Source organism: Panthera leo, chromosome B2, assembly GCF_018350215.1.
Source record: "Panthera leo isolate Ple1 chromosome B2, P.leo_Ple1_pat1.1, whole genome shotgun sequence".
Lineage (NCBI taxonomy): Eukaryota > Metazoa > Chordata > Mammalia > Carnivora > Felidae > Panthera > Panthera leo.
The window spans coordinates 111,846,446-111,872,815 of record NC_056683.1 but is presented as its reverse complement, the minus strand read 5'-3'; the positions used below and the strand labels follow the sequence as shown (position 1 = coordinate 111,872,815).

At 36.8% G+C, this 26,370-nt stretch overlaps 1 protein-coding gene across 3 annotated transcripts in view; it reads right to left on the bottom strand.

Annotated features, from left to right (window-relative positions):
- Positions 1 to 26,370, bottom strand: part of NKAIN2 (sodium/potassium transporting ATPase interacting 2) — a 980,716-nt gene that overhangs the window by 23,549 nt on the left and 930,797 nt on the right. For all 3 annotated transcript variants that reach the window (XM_042939746.1, XM_042939744.1, XM_042939745.1), the window contains one exon: positions 3,234 to 3,294. In XM_042939746.1, coding sequence (XP_042795680.1) covers positions 3,234 to 3,294 — 61 coding nt within the window. The remainder of the gene's footprint in view (positions 1 to 3,233; positions 3,295 to 26,370) is intronic.

Here is a 26,370-nt window from a genome sequence, read left to right as displayed (position 1 = left end):
ATTATTATTATTTTATTATTTTTTTAAACATTTTATTTTTTGAGAGACAGAGAGGAACAGACCATAAGCAGGAGAGGGGCAGAGAGAGAGAGAGGGAGACACCAATCCGAAGCAGGCACTAGGTTCTGAACTGTCAGCACAGAGCCCGATGCAGGGCTCAAACTCACGAATGCAAGATCATGACCTGAGCCGAAGTCGGACACTCAATCAACCGAGCCACCCAGGCACCCCCTAGTTTTTCTCTTTGATTTGCATCTGGCCTCACCCAACATAGTATGGTTCAAACAAAACTATGGAAGAGGAAAAATCAAACACACTCTACTGGAAAATCCTCAGAGTTGTTAATATGTAAATGTGCATCCTAAATTTTTAGTGTCAAACTTACTTGGCTTTGGAATCTTTTCTGAGTAATATATTTTATGGAACTAGCATTTCTGGGATCTCCTTTGGGAAGCACTCTTCTAGATGGATACTGATTATCTGTCTAGGAGATTTGGTGTGACAGTATTTTCTGCAGATAAAAATGCATTGACATCATTGTGAAATGAAGTCAAACATTATATATAGTGTAAGGAAAGCTCAATTCCCATATGAAATTTGGACTTTCCCTTCACCAAAATTTTGGCACAAAGACACTGAATGATAATATTTGAATGAACACACATTTTCAACTCCACATAGGTTGTGAAGTCCATGTATTTTAAAATCCATACATCTATCACCCTTCCTAATCTTTGAATAAATCTTTTGTGCATAAGACAAGTGCTTACAAGGTATCTTTTCTTGTACATTAATTAGGCACCTCAATTTCAATCTGTCTAAATGGAACCAATTATTACATTCCTATTCTACTTACCTCAAATGACATTTCCATTTAACCATTCACTTGCACCAGAAACCCAGGTATCTATCAGGCCTTCTCTTACAGTACCCATCCACCACCCATTTATCACCTCCTTTTTCCATGTCTCTTTTTAACATCTATCCTCTCCATCTCCAATACAGAGATGTCCAGACCTTCATCATCTCCTATCTCATTTTCATGATGTCCTAACTAGTCTCCTTTTTCCTAATCTTGCCCCCCACCAGTCTTTCCTTCACACTGATACGAATGTGATTTTTCTATAGTATATTTCTGATTACATCATGCTTTTTTCATAAACTACCTGCCAATTGACTTGCCATCACGCCATACAAAATAAAGTCCAAACTCCTTACTCTGTTATGACCATTTTTCTACCGACTCATTCATGCTCACTTTTCTAATCTTCTCTGGAAATGCAGATACAATTCAGGCGTATTAGTCTGGCTGCTCTGTCCCCAATATGGCAGGCTGTATATGCCATGGTGCTTTTTCATCTTTTGCCTGGGATCACCTTACTCTCACATCAGCTACTGAACAAATATCTATTCATCTTTCAATCTATTCATCACCCACGCTCAAGGGTGTCTTTCTCTGTGAAACCTTTCCTGGTCCCTTTCCTATTTCCCCACAAGATACACTCTATGGAATTTTATTATACTTACATGTTTAGATGTTGGTTTTTCATGACTAGATGGTGACTTACTAGAGGTAAAAGTTGTGTATTACTAATCTTAAAATCTCCAAAGCATGATATAGCACTTGATTTACTGAGGAGTGTTATACAAATGCTCTTTTAGTGAAAGGACCATTATTCCTTTTAACACAATGAATAACAAACTATGTGCTACATATTCCTGATTTTACCATGTATTATTACTGTGACTGAAAAAGTGTCTCCTCTAAATTAATGACCTGACACTGCTTCCTCCTTTCTAGTAAGTCACTATCTAGTCGTGAAAAACCAACATCTAAACATGTAAGTATAATAAAATTCCATACAGTGTATCTTGTGGGGAAATAGGAAAGGGACCAGGAAAGGTTTCACAGAGAAAGACACCCTTGAGCGTGGGTGATGAATAGATTGAAAGATGAATAGATATTTGTTCAGTAGCTGATGTGAGAGTAAGGTGATCCCAGGCAAAAGATGAAAAAGCACCATGGCATATACAGCCTGCCATATTGGGGACAGAGCAGCCAGACTAATATGCCTGAATTGTATCTGCATTTCCAGAGAAGAATAGAAAAGTGAGCATGAACGAGTCAGTAGAAAAATGGTCATAACAGAGTAAGGAGTTTGGACTTTATTTTGTATAACGTGATGGCAAGTCAATTGGCAGGTAGTTTATGAAAAAAGCATGATGTAATCAGAAATATACTTTAGAAAAATCACATTCGTATCAGTTTGAAGGAAAGACTTTGGTGGGGGGCAAGATTAGGAAAAAGGTTGATTGGAAAGTGAAGAAGAAACACATATCTCTCTTTGGAATTTTCCTCAAATTATCCTGTAACAGAGCAGTGGATCTCATCTTTTCCATCTTGAAATCCCAACCATTATGAATATTTTTGGAAACGAAAAAAAAATATCCCCAACTTTTATTTTTTCCTCAGAGTAAATATAGCTGCAGAGGCAAGTACTCATGATAGTACCAAGAGAGTAGAATGTTTTTCCAATCTTCCTATTTCAGATCCTTAAGGGGCAAGGAAGGAGTGAAACCTTCCATCTGCCATGTTTAGAAGAGCAAAACACAGTGAAGCCACTTAGAGGCTTGTAAGATGGTACCAGGTCTAAACTCTAGAGCTACCAATAGGACTAAATGCTGGAACTCTGACAGAGAGTTATAGCCATTTGGATCAAATTGTAGGAACAAAAAGGAAATATGAGCATTTGGTTTCCTGAAGACACATTTCTTAAATTAGTCTGAAGTCAGTTCTTGAAAAGTTTAGGAACTATTCCAAACTGTTGATTATTGGGATTTTTAGTCCTGGGTGAAACTGATTAGGCATTAATACCTAATAAGGGTTTCTAAAAAGAAAACAGTCAAATTAACCACACTTAAAAATCATTCCTGTCCTCAATTTCCCCTCTTTATTCTCTACTAGAATTGTTATAAGAGAAATAAATCTTTAAAAATGCATTTAGTAAAATTAAAGAATGTTTTTGAAATGTTTTCAAAATGGGTGCTTCTCCATTTTTTCAATATGTTGGATATTTTTACAAAAACACTTTATCCCAATGAATACAAAAGGTTTATTCCTTGTTCCAATGTTGTGTTGGGGGATACTGTCTGAGAAGTAAGAAGGCTAGGTAGGAGGCAGTGAAGGAGATGCTTTGAACTTGAAAGAAACAGAATAGAGCTTTAATACTTACAGCTGTCCTCTTCTTCAGTTATACATTTCACAACATAACAGGCGTAGATGAACCCTGCCAGCTGAAACAAAACAAAGATGCTTTAGACAGGAAGCAAAGACAATGGTACTGGACCTCACTGGGTAGTGGCTTAATGGCAGGCAGTGTATAATTAGAGACAGTGTTCAAAAATGATGGTTTCTCATACTGAACCTTGACTCCAGTGTGGACTCTTGATTCAAGTGATGTCTATTTTCCTTATAAATAAATGCATTGCTCTCTTTTTCTCTGAACTGCATTTATGTGCAAGATTTGTTCATTGCCAGGCAATCTAAAACAAGTTATTTTAGGTACAGGGAAAAAAATTATGGTCATTTATTAAAGGAATAACATTTGCATTTGTGCCAATCAACTTCTAATTTACTTTCATTAGCCAAGAGCCTTAGATTCTAAAATTGGACTCTCACCGACTAACAGAAAAATGTTTTGAGGGAAAAAATATTAAGATTCAGTGGCATGTTGCATGGAAGAAAAACTCTTATTTAGACCTGTAACAGGAACCAGGGCACACCAAGCACAAGCAGGTTGACATGTTACACAAAGCGATGGAGTGGGTGCCTGTAGGTAAGATACGTCATGATGCACTGAATCCAGGATAGCACAAATCACATCATCCTTTCCGAAACATACTACAAAAAGGTCCCTATGGTCAGAGAAGTCTTTGCTCACTGAAATTGTTAAGGAACACCTCAAAGTTCTTTGATATCTATTCCCTCAGATTGAGTGGTTTTGTATTCCTTCGTATCAGTAGAATATTTATTTAGTGAAATTATGAATGCTGGTAAAAGTATGCAAAACTAATATAATCTCCTAACAGTGGAATTCTCCCCTCCCCATAATTCTGTTTGGGGGATTCCAGAAAGGATGGAACAGTGATGAAGATTATGCTCAATGATATTTCAGAAAAGCATTGATCTGGCTGAGAACTGACAGTATATGATAATATTTGGCATGGGGAAGGGAACATGAGGAAAGGCTGTGGTCTCCCATTAGGAAGCTAAGTCACAGGGCAAAAAGGAGCTGCTGGGAGGAGCCAAATGAAATTGTTTTTTCATTAGCTGACAGTTATCTTTCTGGAAGATGTGAGTGGAACACTTTAAGTCAGAGGGTACGCTGACAGGTATTTAATGAGCACAGTATTATCTGGAGAGAAAGAGGGGTCCGGTTAAAAGAGAGACTTTAGAAAATCTCTAATTTGGATTTGAGGTAGAAAGGCATATTCTGGCAGACTCTATCTAGCTCTATTCCAAAGCGAACTGGCATAGAATAAGACAGTGGTTATCCTGGCATAGAAGTAGTGACCCGCTTGGAGGAGGAATGGGTGAGGAAGAAGATCCCTGCAACATATTCTTCAAGGGCTTTTGTTTTCAAATGCTGGGTGAGAGGGGATGTATACCCCCTCTCCTCCCACCCCCAGATTTAGTATCTGAACCAGTACACATCATGGAGAGCTACAGAAGAATACCAATAATATATTAGCAGTAGTTTTCTTTTCTTTTCTTTTCTTTTCTTTTCTTTTCTTTTCTTTTCTTTTCTTTTCTTTTCTTTTCTTTCTTTTTTCTTTTAAAGCATATCTTAGAAAAATCATTGGGGTGCCTGGGTGGCTCAGTCGGTTGAGCATCTGACTCTTGACTTCAGCTCGGGTCATCATCTCATGTTTTGTGAGATTGAGCCCCCAGTCACACTCTGTGCTGACAGTGTGGAGCCTAGTTGTGACTCTCTCTCTCTCTCTCTCTCTCTCTCTCTCTCTCAAAATAGATAACTAAACTTAAAAAAAAAAAAAAGGAAAATCATCAAATCATCATTTTTCTCTTTAAATGGTATGTTGCAATGGGCAATAAAATAGTGGTAGTAAGAACTGTTTCCTTATATAATAGAATCATCAGGTGGTATTAAGAACAGCTTTAGCATAGATTTTGATTGGACCAAACAAAATCACACAATTTGAACATTTTCATGGATACTGAAAAAAAATAGACTATACTAACATTTCTTAATCTTTCATCCAACAGGATCCATGAAAATGCTCTTATCATTGAGTGAGCCAGTCCCGTGGGTACTCTGTCACTAGTACTTGGATTTGACTGTGATGAGTTGAAAAGGCTATGGGTTTGGTTAAATCCCTTGGGTACTGCTTATATAGCTCCTTCCCTTCTTCCACAGGGAGTCCTTATCATCCTTGAATAAATTCTATCTATTTATCAATAGTTTATCTCTTCAGTTTTAAATACTTACTACTTGAATTATCTATAAAGCAACTTTTTCCTAGTCACAAACTTTTCTTTTGATCTTCACCCATCACTTATTACTTCTAAATGAAAATCTAGGTAAAGAGCATTGATAAATTCTGAGATCCAGGGCCAATAAATTTAAGCTTCTCATTAAAGTGTCACTAGATTCTAGATTATTAACTGTACTACTCTCCCAGAATGCAGCCAAGGCCCTGTATTCTGCTTACCAGTGATCTTTTAATTGTATTCAGTTGCATTCTTTAACTATCAGGGGAGCTCCTTTGATATAAAAGTAAATCCTGCTGCATTTCATTACAAAAGCTTGCTGATTAAGAGAACTTTAGCTTTTAAATTGGTCACCTCTAAATACAAATGGAAATTAGTTCCCCCCAAATTAATCAAGATTCATAAACCTCTGTTATCTTCCAATTTTCCTATACCATATAAATTTATAATTTAATTCTTACTCCATAGCAATTTAAAAAATTTACCTACAGAAAGGGACTTCAAATCATTTGTAACTCCAAATGCTTCCTATAATGTGCAATACCTATAATTGCTATGTGGGTTACAAAGACAAACTCAGCCAGAGTTTCTCAACCTTGGCACCATTGGCATTTGGGCTGGGAAATACTTTTTTGTAAGATCTGTTGTGAATTATAGGATGCTTATCCAGAAACATCCTACAATCAATCCACTTGACAACTGAGAAAATCAAAAATGTCTGCAGACATTGCCATATGTCCCTTAAAGGATAAAATTGCCCCAAGTTAGAGCCACTGTTTTAGATAGTCTTCCCAGCAGGACCAAGGAAAACTCTGGGAAGATGTAAATTATGTTCAGGGAGGAGCAAACAGCTCCATTCAGAGGAGTTTGGGCAATGGGAAGGGAATAATGGTGCCCAAATCAGAGAACAATGACCCATGTTGTCAAAGTAGATCAGAGTACATGGAATTAAAAAAATTATTTGGGTGACCTGGGTGGCTCAGTCAGTTAAGCATCCACCTTCGGCTCAGGTCCTGATCTTGCAGTTCATGAGTTTGAGCCCCACATCGGCTGTGTGCTGACAGCTCAGAGCCTGGAGCCTGCTTTGGATTCTGTGTCTCCTCTCTCTGCCCCTCCCCTGTTCCCACTCTGTCTGTCTGTCTGTCTGTCTCTCTCTTAAAGATAAAATAAACATTAAAATTAAAAAATAAAATAAAATAAAATAATTTTATTTTGTTCTTTACTTAAATATAACTAGAATAACAATGAAAGATACCAGTGGTATTACACTAGGCAAACATACAATTATCCACTTATGTAAAACAAAACAAAACAAAACAAAATATTCCAGTTGTTTTAGTCTTTGGCATTCAAAGCAGAGCTAAGCCTAAATCTTTTTATTTTTATTCATCTTTTCACCTTGATACATCTAATATGATTTGTTCACTTCTAATTCACCTGACAGGGAATTCATATCATCTTGATATCATTACTGGTTGAAAGGAAATGATATTTTCTCTCTATAACTAATCAGATTAAAATTCTTTTTTGTATCTACAAACCAAATTATGATTGCATGTCCCAGAAATTCACTTAGAAGCTAATAGATAAGAGGAAACCAAAGCCTTTTGGTAAGTACTTAAAAAAAGATTCAATTGTAGTAATTGAAAATGTAACAACCTTAGTTTTTAAAATACTATCTTTTGGATTTCTCTTTCCAGGAAGTTGGAGTACACATAGTTGTCTCTAACCCTAGTCTCACTAAAAGTGCAACTGAAAAAAATAAGACATTTTATATATAACACACATAGGAAGATACTGAAAAGTGGAAAGAATGTGGACTCCTAGAAATGTTGAGACCCAAGGAAAAACATGGGAATGAGTTCCCTATTTTTCTTTCGTCTCATATATACCAGATCTGGAGCTGAAGAAGCTCACAACTCAGAAATGCCAACAGGCACAGATCAAAAAGCCCCAGTAAAAGCCTACTTTCTCTAGCCAAATGACCAGGAAAAAGACAGCCTAGTAAGACATAATGTTAAGATGATAATAGCTTTTCTTTGGCCAACATCACAGAAAAAAACTGTAGTTCCATTCCCCAACCACAGGAACAAAGAGTGGGGGGGTGTCAAGACACCCCCCATCACCATGCTGCAGTGTCTGAGAAGTCAGGCAGAAAAGTTGGACTTGCATTTTTTTCAGAAAGGAGGAAGACACTCTCCTTAGTGTCAGTTAGAGACCATGGGGGGAATCTAGCTTCCAACCTCACTCTGTAGTATGGAGGCACATCTCAGGTGGTGTCAGGGAGATCTAGTGGAGAATCAGAATTTTTACCAATGCTGAGAAGTAATGAGGGCAATCCTCTATCCCCATGGTGTCAGACAAAGGCACCTGAGAGCAGTAACAAGACATTGCTACCCACCCCCCCCAACCTTGGAGATATTATTGAAGGCCAAGTGGGGGGCAGGAACTTCCACTGCCTCCCAGCCTTAATGAGAAGCCCTTCCCCTTCTGTGGTTTCAAAGGAAGATGAGTGGGGAACTGGACTTCTATCCCACTTGGAAGTGATGAGTGTTATCTCTCCTTCACCTGCCAAAGTGGTTTCAGAAGAAGCCGCCATCTAAAACAGGAGGTTTAAGAAAGGTCTAGAGTCTCATAATACCCAAAATGCCCATGTTTCAATGTAAAAGTTCAACATGCTAATAAGGAAGATCTCAAGCTGAATGAAAAAAGGCAATCAGTTGCAGTTAACACAGAGCTGGATGATAGAGATGTTAGAATTATCTGACAAATATTTTAAAGTAGTTTTCATAAAAATGCTTCAACAAGCAATTTATGAACACATTTGAAATAAATTTAAAAAATAGTCTCAGCAAAGAAATAGAAGAACTAAAGAAGAACCAGATTGAAAATTTAGAGCTAAAAAAATGCAATAACAACAACAAACTGAACTACAGAATGGAGAAGACAAGAAGGAATCCATGAATTTGAATTCATAGAATAATAGAAATTATCCAATATGGACAAGAGAGAAAAAAGTAGATTGAAAAAAATGAACAGAGCCTCAGGGACCCTTGAAACTATAGTAAAACAGATGACATATGTGTCATTGGTGCCCTGAAATGAAAATAGAGCAGTACTAAAAAAGTACTAAAAAAATAGTGACTGAAAACTTCCTAAATTTGACAAATGATGTGAAATTACATATTCAAAAAGTTGAGTGAAGCCCAAACAGGGTAAGTCCAAAGAAATTCACACCAAGATACATGACAGTCAAAATTTGAAAAATCAGACACAAAAATCTTGAAAGCAGAAAGAGGGAAATATTTATGTACCCCAGTTTAAAAACCAGTTTGTGGGTTTCCTTTAAAACTAAACATACAAGTACAATACAACCCAGCAATTGCACTCATGGCCATTTACCCCAAAGAAATGAAGACGTGTTCACACAAACAACTGTACACATGTTTATAGCAGCTTTATCCATAATAGACAAAAACTGGACACAACCCAGATGTCCATAATAGACAAAAACTGTCCACAACCCAGATGGCCAAAGAAAAGTAGGTGAGTAAAGAAACAGTGATATGTTCACATCATGGAATACTACTCAGCAATAAAAGGAAAGGACTATTGATATATATGCAGCTACCTGTATGAAAATCCATAGAATTATGCTGGGTGAAGAAAGCCAATCCTAAAAGCTTATATAATATATAATGTCATTTATATTACATTCTTGGCACGACAAAATTATAGAAATTGAGAACAGATTAGTGGTTGCCAGGGATTAAGTTAGGTGGGAGTCACAGGTGGATGTGGTTGTAAAGAGGCATCATGATGGATCCTTATCTGATAGAAGTTTGGCAATCACCATCCTCTCAGTGATACTGTGCTATAGTTTGCAAGATGTTACAACTGGGGGAACCTGGGTAAAGGGTATACAGGATCTTTCTGCATTATTTCACAATTGCATGTGATCTACAATTATCTCACAGTGGAAAGTTTAATTTAAAAATACTGTATTTTAGGCAACTATTATTTATGTTAAAAACATTTATATTTTAATTTTTGAATTTGTAAATTTATGGAAACAAAATAGATATGCTTGTTTTCTTCAGTACAAAGACATATTTTAATTCTGAGCTCTTAGACCAACACAGAAGTCTACAATAGTTTTTGATGTTGATACAATATAGAATCACTATTTGGCACTCTTTTTTGACTGGGGTTGGAGGTGAGGGGTAGCAAACACTACTTTCTTATCTGCAATTATCTCTTTCTCAAATAAATTAGTTTTATGTTTCATTTAAACGAAGTCATCTACTTTTGTTCTCAGTTCATAATTCAGATGCTATAAGCCCATGCTTTTTGTAATATGAATTTGAACAGAAGGATATTATGCCCTCACAAAATATACTTTTAAGTTGCAAATGATTTTACTTGCTCTTTTGTACCTTGCTCCATTTACATAATTTGAGATTGCTTCAGCAAAGGATTCTAATACGATTATATCAGTATTATTAATGAAGGTCTTTTATATGAAATATATTTTATGTGGGCTGGTGTATCATCTATCTTGTCCACCAGACGATTCTTATCCCATACTATTCCACTGACTGGACTGTTAGAAAGCATGTCGCGAATTTTCTTTGCTACGGATAATCCAGGTGCAGTTATCAACCTACAATAACTCATAGAGGATTGCCTTTAGGGCTATTGTGAATGTTCACAGCCTACTGAGTCAGAAAAGCTTTTCAGAGGATCAGAAACATATCTTAATACCAGCCTTTAGGTATTGTGCCGCATCATCAAGCATGACTGTATTAAACACTGTTTAAAAGATTAAATAAAAGTAGACGTACATGCAAACTGGTATTATCTCCTTAAGACTGGGAAATGGACTGGACCAAATGCCAACACTGGCTTACCCAATAATTCCCATTATAAACTGGCCTCTGGAGATTGGTAGATTTCTTCAGACCAAACTTACCAAAAGTTATCTGAGTTCAGATGAGACTAATGTATGAGTAAAGTTGGCAGAGCAAAAGATATTCAGGTAGGGTAAAAGACAGCTAATAAAATTCAAATCTTGTGATGGTTAATACCTCTTTCGGAGTTTAACAAATTAGTTTAAAAACTGTATTGAGAGCAGCAGTTCAATCGTTCTATACATTTGCCAGTTGGGAGGTGATCAAAGAAATGCTCATCTACTGCAATAGAGCTGCCACAAGATGCCTTCCTTTTTGAGGTAGGGGCCATAATGAAAGCACTTAACCAAATCCACTCATTGAAAATGACTGGCATTATGCTGTTACACCTAAAACCAATACAATGTAATATGTTAATTATATCTCACTAAAAAAAGAAAATGGGAAATGCAAAAAGCAACCTATCAACAACACCCTACTAATTTAATAGTAAAACTGAATTTAAGATTATATAATGTATTAGGGACTGCGATTTATTATAATGTAACATTTGGGAAAGAAAGTGCAGTTTTAAAATGTTCTGCAAAATATAAATAATTAATATTTTCCAGCAAAAAATTTGAAGAAAGACAGCACATAATTCCTTTCTGATAAAATGATTCAAATAGCATACTTTTTGCTCAGAGATAATCGGGAACTTAAAGCAAAATTAATGATACAAATAAGGCATATGCAGAAATAAGTTAGTTCAACTTAGGTATGTCAACAATAGACAAGGCTAATAATGTTCACTGCATTTCATTGAAAGGAGCATGCTGTCCCTGGTGATGATGGGAATACAAGGCCAGATTCTTCTGAAAACAGGATAATTATATTGGAATACTAGTTGCAAAAATAACCTATATTTTAAAAAGGTGCAAAAACTATGTTAACATTCTTTTTTCTTTTTTAGAGGTGCTAGATTAGAAGGAAAATGTAGAATATGTAATGCACTGGGTCCTGCAGCACATACTACAACACTATATTTCAAGAAGTCATTAATGAGATGACATCATGAGAATATGTATGTGTATATATATAATATGCATGGAGACTATACACTGGATCTGTGTCTGATTAAAGACCTGGACTCTGAAAAGAGCAATGATGAAGAGATCAGTTTAAAACTGAGAGCCGGTTCCAATGGGCATACTTTAGGCCTCTCACCTAAAGTCCTGCTCTGCAGGACATTTAAAAATTCTTGAGGAAGGACAACTGTGACCCAATGATCAAGTTTTGTAATTATATGGAGGATGCCTATACAAGTAGTATGGTCCTAGGTTACCTGAAGAAAATTACTGTGTCTAGAACAAAGGAGGCAAATAGCCCCACTTCCTTCTGATCTTGTCCATCAAAATGCTGACAGTGTTCAATGTTGATACCATAAATGAAGAGAGATGCCCAATGGAATTGTAACCACACTGTGAAGGGAGACAGAGAAATGAGACAGGATGAAAAAACTTCCTGGATCATAGAAAGTTCTCAATAAACTTTGTGGTGGTGATGATGATGATGATGACGACGACGACTACAACAGCGACAACGATGACGATGACGATAGTGAAAGAGAATTCCCCATGCAGACTGATGTCTGCCTGCTTCCTGGAGACATCATTAAGGACCAGATAACCTCTGTGATCACTTCACTCAGAGATTTTAGAAAAGAAGTAATGAGTAAATCATCATTGTTTAGAAATAAGAATTTGGAAATCACAAGTGCATTCAGATGTTTCCTGTGCAAATAAGCTGTTAAATTAGCATTTGTCAAAGGGCAAAGTGAACACACCCACCCATGATAGGTTTGCAAATATTCTGTATTTTTCATCGTTAAAGTAACTGTGATGAAATATAGTGGACCATTTAATGTTTGGGGGATGGTGAATAAAAACTTACTTTGGTTTCTAAGATTCTGTCTTGTCCACATTTCTCAGGGAATCTGGGGTCATAGAGGATAATGCAGATGTATGTGGGCACAAGGCTTCTGTCTGAGTAAAAGTCACTCCTTCCAATTTCTTCTGAGGATACTAATTAGACTAGATCCCACTAGAGGCCTTTCTGGTATTGACCCAGCTGTCATCTCCCAGCTAGGAGGTAACTTCCATTTAAGTATTTCTTTACAGAAACAGGGGCTGAGTCAAGAAATATAACAGAATCACAAATCTCATTAGACAAACTACAAATCTGACCTCAGACTCCTTGCCAGACTATGGATGTTTTGGCATGGGCAACTGGGATATCCCATGGCTTGGAAGCCAATGCTATACTCTCATAGTATGTGAGAAATACTAGGCCCACAATGATTGGCTATGTGGTGGGATATAAGAAAGAGTCAATGTTACCTAATTTTAATGAATCTTCATAAGGCTTTTTTTTTTTCTTATGGAAATTAATGAATGTCGGGAGAAATTGCTAAATGACAAACTCACCATTATCAAAAATAAGTTATTGGTTTGCATTATAGAAAAATGGTGTCAACAAGGATAGAGCTTTCACTGTACTGAGAAAGGAAAAAAATCTAAAAAGAAAACATCAGAACATACCAGCTAAAGAGAAAAGTTGCTTCAAAATGTTATAGTAAACTTAGATGTATTATTTGGGTTTTGAAAATACAGTTCAAAAGGAAACTTAGAGCAATTGGTCCATTTACCATGACATCTGTGGGAATAAGCTGTGTGCTGTATGAAAAGGTATTTTATGTAGCATTCAATGAAGCTTGCTTCTGAAGCAAAGTTCTGGCTGCAATATGAGGCAGGGGAAGATGAATAGGAGTGAAGGTATTAACAGAAAAAGAACCCCAAGGGGAATAAGATGTAGATTGGGGAAGACACAAATTTGAAGACCAGTTTTTTCCCAAAGCAATTTTAAAAGGCACAAAACCGAATCGAAGTGTCACTTTTTAAGGACCTGTCAACCCTATCCGTGTGAGCAGTATAATCCAGTTGGATTGAATAACTTTGGATTCAGAACTTGGCTAAGATTGCTGTTCTTCATTGACCTCTTTTTCCTTTACATCTGAGTTACCTTCTTTTCAACATAAATTCTAGGTTGTCTTCTTTCTACACAACTCCTAGGCAATATGAAGGTGCAAGACACTGTGTCAACTACCTCAGAATTAAAGAATTTCATTAATTACTAGTTACATGATTATTACCATTTGGGAATATATAAACTAGAAAAACTGTTAGTGTATTTCTGTACTTCATTTTTTAATTTTTCAGTGTTTAAACCTCAAAACAACTAATCATCTAACTAACCCCTTATATCCTGGGAAGTAGGAAAGGAAAGGCTAGTGACTTCTAGCATTGTTGGAATCCTTGCTATAGTCTGGGTATATGCTAACATCTTTACAGCTATTGTCCAATCCATTCTCTCCAGAACCAAGGAGAGAGTCTTATCCATGATTTATAAATGAGAAAACTGGGGCTAGAGAAATTAATTGATGTCCCCAAATTAAGAGATAGTCAGAAGAGGACTTGAATTCATGTCTACATGAATCTTATATTTTTCACTCTCCAAAAGGCAAAACTGACAACATTCTCAAGTGAAGGGAACATAAGATTCTAAGAATCAGAGTGAATTCACATGCAGAAAAAAATTCCCAAAATTAAGTTCGTCTCATTTTCCAAGTTGGAAATTTGGATACAGAGGATAGTACTGAGCTTCGGATTGGCAGATCTTGGAAATTAGAAAGAAACAAACTGGCTGAGCTATCAAACCACAGAAGGGTTTAATGCCACTCATGGGAAACCTGTAGTATGCTGGAGAACTGGAGTGTTCCTCCCACTCATTTAATTACCATTTCAGTTCTCTTTCAGTGGTTCCAACTCATCATAATTTTATAGTCCTCCTCTGAATTGTTTATATATGTTTCTACACAGAAGCCCAGAATGGGCTTCTTATATCAGAAGTATATTGGTGAGCCACTAATTACCTTCAGTTTACTGCTGGTGATACTATGAATAAAGCTTCCCTAAACATTTTCTACAGATCTTTTATGAACGTGTCTTTTTAATTTCTCTTAAAGAAATACCTACTAGTGGAATTTCTGAGTCTTTGCAGACTAGACTGGCTAGCTAGAAGTGGTCTGAGTTTCTGGAAATAATTAGCAAAAAGACTAAACAGTGGCTTCTTCAAGAATATAGATTCTATTATGCAAATTTTAGTCTTATTTTTAATTTTTTGGTATGTTGGTACAGCGTGATCATCCACCCAACATCTCATTATACTTGAAACATTAGTAAAGTCTTGCTATGCATTCTTATATGAATATTGCTTTGGGGAACTGAAGGAATCAAGGTGACAATATAAAAAAATGAGATGTAAAGGGATAACTGAGAATTTAGTTGAAAGGGTGAAGTTAAGGGCATCAATAAAGGCCCCCAAATTCCCAATGATATTGCAGAATACATTGTGTATGGGATGGGAGTCTGGGCTTTCTTTTAAGAAAGAATAGAGAATAAATTGATCCCAGTAGATTGGAAGGCTTTCACTGGAAAATGAATAAGCATTTTGCCCAACACTTAGTAGGCTCTCAAAAATTAATGAGTTCCTATTTCCATCTAGTTCCAGTCTTGTATCTTGGAATAACTCATTTATTTTTGTTTTTGTTTTTTAAAGTTTATTTATTTTGAGAAAGACAGCATGAGTGGGGAAAGGGCAGAGAGAGAGAGAGAGAGACAGAGACAGAGAAAGAGAGAGAGAGGAAGAGATAGAGAATCCAAAGGAGGCTCCGCACTGTCAGCACAGATGTGGCACTCGAACTGTGAACAGTGAGATCATGCTTGACCTGAGCTGAAACCAAGATTCAGCTGACTGATTGAGCCACTCAGGTGCCCCTTGGAATAACTCATTTATGTCCTTATACTTTAGGATTTCATGATTAAGTAGTGATAGGAAGATATGTTTCATATACTTTACAGGCCAATGTGAAGATAACAATGTGAAATCATAACTATGAACATACTTTCAGCTTCTAGGAGAAACGTCATATATTTAATCATTCTCCTCATCTCTAAATGTTCGTCAGACTCACACTCTATTTCGCCATCCCCTCAAGAAGGAAGATGGTCTTTTATTTCTTTTTTGTTGCTAGCCTGTACTAATTCATCTCAAGTGGATGCTGTTTCTTTCTTTTTTCTTTTCTTCTTCTTCTTCTTCTTCTTCTTCTTCTTCTTCTTCTTCTTTAACTTTAAGGGTGTACAAGTTGAGAACTATTGGCTAAACTAGAATTTTTATAAAAACATCTTCTAAAATTGAAGTGGGATTTAGAATTGTCTCCCTTCCAATTTAAAAGTCCTTTAAAAGATATTTACTTATTCTTTATTAGTAAATTTCATTCATATTTTTGAGCTCTAACTTTTCCTCAATTTATGTCAAATGAATTCTATCCAGATTATCAGTTCTTATTTTCTCCCTCTAATATATCATTAACGTTTTCTAATTATACACTTGTCAAAAATTATCAAGGAGAGTACAGCAGTGATGACTTCATTAAAGAAGCAAGAAGAGGGAACAAAAGAGAAAGAAAAAGATTTGACAAGTTTTTAAAGATATGAAAAACAAACAAAATTTGTTGAGAATGGCCCCCATGCAGGGATTATTTTTTTAATTTATAATTTTAAAATTGTGATCCAGATGCTGTGAGAACCAAGTTTTCATTCTTTTAACTCAGCATACTCGTATTTACACGAACTTGTAGTTTTTTCCTGCACTCCAGGAAAATGTGTTCCATTTCATTATTTTTTTATTACACTTAAAAAGAAACGAAAAGCATACTCTTCATAACCATAGCATCAGAAATTAGAGGGAGAGAAAGCTGTCTGCTTTCTTTCTTGTCTTTAAAGATACTGCCTTTATGAGCTGTTCTCCCAGAAAAGTGAGGCTTGATGACAATCTATCTCCTCACTTTACCTTAATGACTTCAAAATTGTTGAAATTTCATTACTTAATGTCATCACTGGGCACATGTGTATGTGTGTGTCAGCATGTGTGTGTGCAAATGTGGGTTTTAAGAGAGAAGGAAATACTAAGTAAGAGAGTACATTCTGTTTATTTTTATGATCTTGTGTGAAGATTGATTGAGTTCTTCTAATATTAGCCCAGTCTGGTTCTGCAGATCAATTTTCTAAAATTAAGACCGTTGAAGAGATATTTTTTCTATACTTAACTTCCCCCTCCACCTCAGAAGTCCCGTCTAGAATTTGTATAATTCCTTCTAAATCTCTTTCTTCAGAGAGCTGATCCCCAACTACTTGCAACTTCACTGTTCTGGTCATTTATCATGTTCAATCTTTACAGCTTCCCGAAAAGCAAATAGAATTTGCAGTTCCTCATCTCTGATGAACATATTCAATCTGTGAGTCTTAGTGAATAATAGTAATTAACACTTATATGGTACTCATTCTGTGCCAGACACTGTTCATGCCTTAAGTCTTTAACTCCTCATGCCTTATGAGGTAGCTATAATTATTATACCCTCCTTATAGATGAAGAATTTGAGCTACAGAGAAGTTCAGTGACTTCTTTGAAGTCACCTTGCAGTTAGTAGTAGAGCTAGGATTCAAACCCAGGCTGGCTGGTTCCAGAATCCATGGTCTTTACAAGACTGTGCCATCAACTCAGCCCAGGACCCAAAAGGCTGCATTCTCCCTGGCACTATGGATTTTTAGAATACCCACCTCATGGACTAAACTTTCTCTCTTGAAATATAGCTGTTCAGGAAAATAAACATAAAGAAATATCAACAGCATAACTTTCTTTCTGGGCTGTAACATTATTTATTTATTAAAACCCTGTACGGAAAATACATTCTCTTAAATTTAAATTTTGAGGCAATTGAAAAAAGTATGCCCAGATGACAGTATATTTCCTTGACTACACTTTATTTTGCAGAGGTAACAGTTTCAGGCTCATATCAACTATTTCTATTTACTATTGACCTTTAATGGGACACCTAGGCTTTTCACCTAAATTGTACATCTACGAGGAAGATGAAATAAACTACAACAAAGACGAAATATAGATACCTAATATAAAAAAGGAACTTTTAATTTCCCAAAAGGTAAAATAACCACTTGGCACAAAAATACATAAATAATTGTTAATAAGGAATGTCTAGAGTTTGAAACTTGATACTCTAGTTATTATTGGAGAAATAAAAAAATATAAACCACAGTTTATCTCTTAGAAAATATAGTATAATAGACAGGAGTCATAAAATAGAGATGGAGAATAACATATGTAGGCTGTATTAGAAGTGAAATATAAAGCTATTGTAGAAATAAAAGGCACAGCCCACCCTCAGGAGTTTACCCTACTTGGGAAGGCAAGGGAACACACACACACACACACACACACACACACACACACGCCCCTCACATACTAGATCTAATAATTTCTTATAGTATGGACTGAGTGTGTAACCGAGATCTCTGGATATTGTTTCAGAGCAGAAAATCCTCAAAACCAAACTACGAGTGGATTCAGGAGGATGAGGTTTGATTTTTCTCTTCTGCTAGAGGAGCTAGCGTCAATCAAAAGGAGCAGAGTATTGAAGCTGGCACAGCAAATGGAGCATTCTCACATTATGGAATCCTCCTAGGCGAGGCCACTTCAAATTTCTGTTTTGGTCCCCTCGGCCCCGACTCTTTAGATGCTATTGGTACTTTAGGAGCTTGACCTCTGTAAGGGAACAGAAATGTTCGGGATAGTAAAAGAAAAAAAAATCTTTATTTCAATTAAACCAGTGTCAAGAGGGTTCTGAAGCTGCCCAGTGCAATAACCCTGACTGATACAGTTCGGTTCCTCATAGTGTTATCACAGCTAAGATGGCAGGGTCACTGCTCAAGTTGAATGAGAGATTGAAGCCATAGGCATTTTCCTGCTTTGGAGATAACGTTCTCTTTATGTTCACGTGGAATTACAATACATTTTTCATGATAAACTGAAGCTTCACCTGTATACAACTACATCCTAGTCAGAGAGCTCTTGGGGGAAAATGAAATGGGATTAAACAAATAATGTAATGTTTTCTGGATGGTCAAAATTTGCTGAATAATTCAGAACTTGAATATATTGTTTGGAGATGACCTCGATTTATATTGTCAGTTTTTAATCTGTCCTATATCAACTTCCTAGTTAAAACAATTAATCCAATGGGTGAAAACTGAAGTTCCTTTGAGGAGACTAAGGGCTGGTTTTATCCCAAGATAGCTGCAAAGGAAGGTTCAGAATGATTTGGCCCAATGAGCCTCCTGGGAGAGGGGCAGATGCAGAACTCACTTCTGAGTTCCATTTTTGCCTGTCTCAAAAATTTCCTGAATACCTGTTCTTGCCTTTACTACTCAGTCCATTGGATACTTAATATTCCAATATCCTGTAGTTAGAAGAGATGAAGGAGTTTCCTTCATGGAAGTAAAGGATGTACTTGAATTATTTGATTATCAAACATTGACCGAGCCCCTTCCATCTGCTGTGTCTAAGCATAGTGGGAGTACAAAGGGTTGAGCGTCAGGAAATCAAACCTTTCTCCTTCTCTCCTCTCTAGAATTGGAGACAGAACTTTTAAAATTATCACCAGATTTCTTGGCAGTATCTCTGGAGCTCCATATTGTGCTTCCAACTACCCACCAGGCATCTCCCCTTCAGTGTCTTAGTAGGTATCGCAAACTTTCCATGTTAAAACTAAACTGCTCTTCTCCTGAATACTTGAGTGTACCCAAAGCCTTTATGTTTCAGGCAATGACAATGCTATTCTTCCAGGTGTTAAATCCTAAACCCACGGATTCATCCATGGTCCTTTCTCCTGCCACAGAACCAATCTGTCAGGAGATGCTGTAGGATTGCCTTCAAAGGATATCCAGAATCTGACCACTTTTAACCACAGTGGTCTCTCAGATACAAGCTGCCATTTTTCTCAGCTGGGTTTACTGCAACAGCCTCCTAACTCATCCCTTCCAACCCTGCTTCCAACCATTTCTGCTGCACCTATAATCTACTAGCAACACAGCAGCCAGAAGGATCATTTAAGAATGCAAATTAGATTCTTTGTTCAAACCATCTTTGGCTTTCCAGTTTACTAAGAGTAAAGGTCAAAGTCTTTACAGTGGATCCCAATTATGACATAATCTGTCCCCCGCACCCCACCGCCATTACCTCTCTGACCTGATCCTGACCTCTTGCTTTTTTTGATGACTCTTCTCTAGCCACCATGAGCTTTCTTGCTATTACTTGAACAAACAGACCCATGGCAGCCTTTAAGTACTGGATATTTTCTCTATACCTCTTTCCAGTTTTGTTCAAAAGTCACCTTCTTAATGAGGCTTATTTTGACTACTCTATTTCAAACTGCTCTTTCCTCGGCACTCTCAATACCTCTCACCATTGTCTGTTATTTTTCCATAGTCCTTTTTATTCCATTTCTGAAGTTAATTGGTTGATCTTGGTTATGTTGGTACTAGTAATCTGCATAAAAATTGCTGGGTCTTTAACACAGAGAACAAACTGAGGGTTGCTGTAGGGGAGGAGGGTAGGGGGATGGGCTACATGGGTGATGGGCATTAAGGAGGGCACTTGTTGGGATGAGCACTGGGTGTTATATGTAAGTGATGAATCACTGGGTTCTACTGAATCAAATACTACATTGTATGTTAAGTAACGAGTTTAAATAAATAAATTTAATTAAAAAATTGCTGGGTCTTTTCTCTTTTGGGGAAACAATATAAATTATGATTTGGTTCTGGTAGTCTACTTAGAGAAAACTCTGCAAGATTTCTTCCAAATTCAAACTTCCATCCAACTTTGTTCATCCTGAAGGCCTAGGATCCTGCTTCTATGCTAGTCTTCATCCTCCATAGTTGATTCCTGAACTACAGCTTAGATGCTGCATCTCCTGCTTCCTTTCTCATCCATTACATTTACCTCCACTTCCACCTCTACCCTTAAATGTTCCCATTCTACTGTTGTTTTCCCCTCCAGAACCCAAACCACAAAATCTTTTTAAGCCTTCTGTTGACCTCTCTTTCTCTCCCTCTTTCACTCTCCCCTCTGCCCCTTCCCACTTACAGGCAGGTTTTTATTTAAAAAATTTTCAATGATTATTTATTTTTGAGAGAGAGAGAGAGAGAGAGAGAGAGAGAGAGAGAGAGAGCGCTTGAGTTGGGGAGGGGTAGAGAGAGAGGGAGACACAGAATCTGAAGCAGGCTCCAGGCTCTGAGCTGTCAGCGCAGGGCCCGATGCAGGGCTCCAACTCATGAACTGTAGGATCATGACCTGAGCCAAAGTTGGAAACTTAACCAAGTTAGTGAGTCACCCAGGCACCCTTTTAGCTAGGCTTTTGGAAGAATCATTCTACACATCTCTTCATATGTCTTTCATTCCATAACCCACAGTGATCAGGTTTCCATTTTTTCCTCTCCATTAAATCACTGAGATGATATCCAGTGACATTCAGGATGCTAAGTGCATGCACAGTATTTAGACCTTACTTTACTTGGCTTAGCTTTAGTCTAATACTGTTGAAAAACCCCCAGAGTCTTAAAATTCTCATGACCCTCAGCTTCAGTGACAAGAGTTTCTTTTTTCCCATCTTTCAATACATTTCAGTCTCCTTTCTGGGTTCTTTTTCTTTTAACAGAACACTAAGTAATTATGATTACACAGTTGTCTCCTGGCCCCTCCTCACTGGACACTTCACATACTTCTATAATCACTCTCACAGGTACACTGTCTACGTGCAAGTTCACATCTGCTGCCCGGGTCTTATAGACTCTGACGTGCAGCTTGTCTATGGGCATCACCACTTGGGTGAGATGGGAGTTTGTCAAATGCACCCTGTGCAGCACCAAGTCCTCCTTGCTCTCATGTCTGGTTCTCCTCTCTTTCTCCCTTTCTCAGTCAGCCCAAGATTATCAGCCCAGAGATTATCATTGACACCTGCACCCTTGCCTCCAACCTACTAAGCCCTGTTTCTACTTATTAAGGATCTATAAACTCGGTTCTTGTTTTTCCAAGCACGCTGCCACTGCTTTAGCCTGGGACCTCACCATTTCATGCACAGTGGACTGTAATAGGTTGCCGATTCATTTTCCACAGTGTTGCCAGAGTGTTCTTTCTAAAAATGCAATCTTATCATGTCAGTCTTCTTTTTAAAAAAGTCCTTCACATTCCTTCAGGACAAAATTCAAACTCTTTCACCTGGCTGTATTTCAAGATTTGCCTCCTGCCTGTCACACAACTTTATTTCCATTGCAGTCACACTCAGAGTTGTTCATAAATGCCCTTATAATAACTCTCCAACACCTAACAGCTCTTGCCCCTCTCTTGCTCCTTCTACTTGAAAGGGAACAACCACATTCACCTTGAGAACTCTGTTGAAAACTCAGCTTAGATATCATCTCCTCAGTCTTTATTTGGGGTCCTTACTGAGACCAACTCTTCTTTTTAAAATTTGGTTTAAATTTCACTAAGTTCAAAATTAAGCTATATTACTTATATATTACTAAATTATTATATATTATATAATATATTATATTATAGTATATTATATAATATAGTATATTATATATTATAGTATATTATAGTATATTATATAATATAGTATATTATATATTATAGTATATTATAGTATATTATATAATATACTATATTATATATTACTAAAAAATAATTGCTAGAAAGAAAAATAGAAATTACTCATAATTCTGCCATTTACTTAATCTCTGTTAACATACTTATCTATCCTACCTATCCAATAAAGTGTATGTATAATATTCATATAAACCACATTTTCTCAAAAAATGTTAAACACCATCATATCGTATAGGCTGTTTTTTCTCTCAGCAAAATCTTGTGAAAATCTTTCCATGATGATAAATAGAGACCTCGATTATTTTTAAATGTTTACTTATAGTCCATTATATAGATGGAGGATAATTTACTCAGTCCCCTATTATTTTCAGGTAGCTTCAATTTTTTTAATTAAAGATCCTATTAAAACATACATATTGGTTCAATTATCAAATTATTTCTTTAGGACATATTCAGAATAGCACTGCTGCATAATGGACACTAACACATTTCATAGACTTTGCTAACTTTCACTTAATCCTTCTATAAACAATTTCAAACTGTATTTTAAAGATAGTCTAAACTATGGGGCACCTGGGTGGCTTGGTTGGTTGAGTGTCCAACTTCAGCTCAGGTCATGATCTCACAGTTCGTGGGTTCAAGCCCCGCATCAGGCTTGCTGCTGTCAGCACAGAGCCCACTTTGGATCCTCTGTCCTCCTCTCTCTCAGCCCCTCTCCCCTTCTCTGGTTTTCTCTTTCTCTCAAAAACAAATATTGAAAAATAAATAAATAACTAAATATGGTCTCAACTAGATAAAACATACAACACTTTTTAACCTACTTCAAAGGCATAGGTTCTCCAAAATGCCTTGTGTGAAGAAACTGCCTTAGAAAACATGTATTCTTCTCTTAGTTCTTGATGAAACTAGAAACAAGGGCTGTTGGACTGGTCAAGATGCCCATGGAATCAGGATCTTTAGGGGAGTCATCAGAGGTTCTGAGAAGGTTTAAAAACAGAGACTTGGAATTTTCAGTAGCTGTTAACTAATGGTGAAAAGAGCCATTCCTAGATTTCCTCTTGTTCCTTTTTCTTCACAACTTAATAGGTCTCCTGATGTGGCAAAAGTAAGCTCTTGATATTTTTAAATATTATTTAAATAAAAGGGACAGTATAGTCTATGCTTTGAAAGAAAGCCTTAGTGAGGGCATCAGATAAAATATAAGTGAGAATCATTGAGCTAATGCACCAATCAATCCTCTGGAGGCTTCATAGTCTCTTAAGTAGCCTCTGGTGAACGTAACACAGTGAGATGGTAAGAGGTGCAGTACTGTATCAGAGAACAGTTAACAAGACAAGACAGACTTTAGGTAGTAAAGAGAAAAGGGGGAAAAAAGAGAAGAAGGAAGATTAAAATGTGTAAATTACACAACGAAATTTTGAAGTCGGTGACATTCAGAGGCGGTTAAAAGAAAAGATATTGTCATATAGAAAAACGGAAAGCAAAACATCTTCACACCTCACTCCAGAAGGTCCCATTCTGTAGGAAAATGGGATGGGATTTTAAGGTGTTTGGCAGCTATGGTTCACAGATATATAGCTAGAATTTTGTTAAGAGATTAGTGAAGTTTCATCACCTCCTTTCCCTGAAAGACTCAAAGTAGTTCAAGGGTGTGAATGGAGACCAATAGGTAAGAAACAGAACATTTCCAAGGGGAAGACTGTCTGGCAGGAGAGAAGCAGAGCCCAGCTGGGAGAAAGGCTGGAATCCCACTCAAAGTACAGGCGACATGGCATCATATAGCGAGACTTATTTAGGCATTTTTGACTTTAAAACTTGGTGCTTTTATATATTTAAAAGAACATGTCTCATTTGTTAATGTTTTCCTCTTCTCTTGTTCAAGCAAATATGTACTCTATTTTCTCCAACCCCTATTGAATGTGACTATTCTCATTTAAGGGAGCTATTGAAGTGCTGACAGAATCCATCTCTAGAGAGGGCTGCTTGCTACCTGCCTTCAACCAAGTTGAAGATAACAAAAGAAAAAAAAAAGTTAACTCCTGAATTTCCAGAAGAAGGGGAGGTATAAAACTACATATGCCAATCCTCCTTCCTCTCTACCTAAAACAAGAGTGTCAGTATAGAAGTGTGTGCCAGAGACCTAAAAACAGTCTGCCCAAGTTATGAATCTCCACATTAGATTTAGTATTAAGGGTTTGCTTTTGAAAAGCAAATAGGTCTGGGATTTGCCAGGTAAACCCATCAATCACCCTGTAATTAATCCAGCAATCTCAACTGTCCTGAATATATTTCAGTTCCTTTACTATTAAATGCACCCAAATGAAAATAAGAACTAAGATGAAGCAACAGAATGAATAAGTGTGTCTCTTAGGAGTGATAGAAAACTATCTTCCTCATGGGGAGACATGGAAAATTCTAAGTCCTTTTATAATCATTCCAAGTTAATCAAATTGGTATTTCTATGCAACTGATAAAGAAAAGAATTCCTAGTCAACAGGTATTTTAAAACCTATCATTGTTCTTGTTTTAAGTTCTTTATTAGTAGGAGGAATCATAGAGGCAGAGGTGGGGGTTGGAGGAAAAAAACACATAAAGCATGTGTGAGTTCTGTTCTGGAGGTATTTTTTGTTTTGTTTTGTTTTTTGATTTTTTTTTTTTTTTTGGCACTAAGCATTCTAAACATTTTTTTCCTCTGCTTTGTCTCTGGGGAATGCTACAGAATGGTTTAATCATCTGGCTTTGGTATCTGACTGCCTAGGGCAGCTGTAGCCTTTCTTATCATTATGTCTCACCGTGTGTCACCTTTCCCAGACAGCTATAGGATCAGGATAAGAAAAATTGTTTCTTTATGCTGTAGATCTAACAAAACCACAGGCTGCTCACAGCCCACCAAATGAATGCCTAGCATTTAAAATCGACCTGAATTAAATGAAGCAGTTGATTATAAATGCTAGACACTCAATTTAGAAACTGTGGCTTAAAGAAAGAAACAACATATGACTATGGATTGTTCGTTTTGCATGAGAGGAAAAATGTGATGTTATGACCAGAATGAAATATTTTCTGAGGGGTGAGTGAATTCCAATGACTGTGATGACCCAAAATATCGTTGTAAATGTGACACTATAAAGTGGGCATTTAAATGGTATTTGCATCAATATTTCCATCTCTGGAAAGAAGCACAACCCAGTAAAGGACAAGCTCTCAATTTTTATTTCATATACCCTACCAGTTATTAAAATGCTGCAAATAAGGCAGAAAAAAAATCAAACAGGAGTTTTCTCCCTTAGGTAGAAAAATTTTGAAGTATGAATAATTAGACAATTCTTGTAGCTAGGAAATGATAGAGAAGGTGTATTCGGTGATTAACATCTGTTTATAGTTACCTCCAAAGTGTTGTATATGAAGGTTTTGATATTGCTTTTTTTAGCTTAAGAAGCATTGTAGGATCAGGACAGTCTTGTTTGTGATTTTTCTGATGGTGAAGGTTAGGATTCTGGGCTCTCAAATGGCTAAGATGGAAGATGTTTCACAGAATGGCCAATGAGTGCTGCTGAGGTGACAGGTGAGATTGATGTCTTGATGGAGAGGGAAGAACTTCGCTGACATGGCTGTTCAGCACGCTCGGAGGGAACGTTTATTATTTCTCCACGCTGACAGAAATGTAGACTATGTACATGCTTTCCTTCGCAGTGAGGATGGGTGTGTCACCTTAATAAGGAATCAATTCATTCCACCCTGGTCTGTTATATTTCATACTTTCACACATTATATCCCATCTAAAAATAATATAAATTCACATACTCAGTTTTTAAAGACATCCTCCTTAATATAAATGATTAGCGTTTTAATTTTAAGTGTTTTGGACTTTTTTTTTTCTATCTGCAAAACGGGGATACAAACATTCTTCTTATTTTACTTCTAATGGTATTGCAAAGATTAATGCAATTATAGTGTTAATATAAAGCCATTGTCATATGGTATGATGTAAAATGTTTTTTTTTTTTTGAGAGAGAGAGAGAGAGAGAGCGCACACACAAGTGGGGGAGGGGCAGAGGAAGAAGGAGAGAGAATTCCAAGCAGACTCCATGCTCAGCCTGGAATCCGATGCAGGGCTCTATCTCACGGCCTTGATATCATGACCTGAGCTGAAATCAAGAGTTTGTCACTTAATGAACTGAGCACCCCGGTGCCCATTATGTAAAACGCTAATAGGTAGTTATTTCTGGAAAGTCTACTACATGCTATGGATAGCGTCAAGTGTTGAAATACAGTGGTGCCAGATTAGGAATCTGTTCTTCCAAAAATTATACTTTAGTGGGAGAA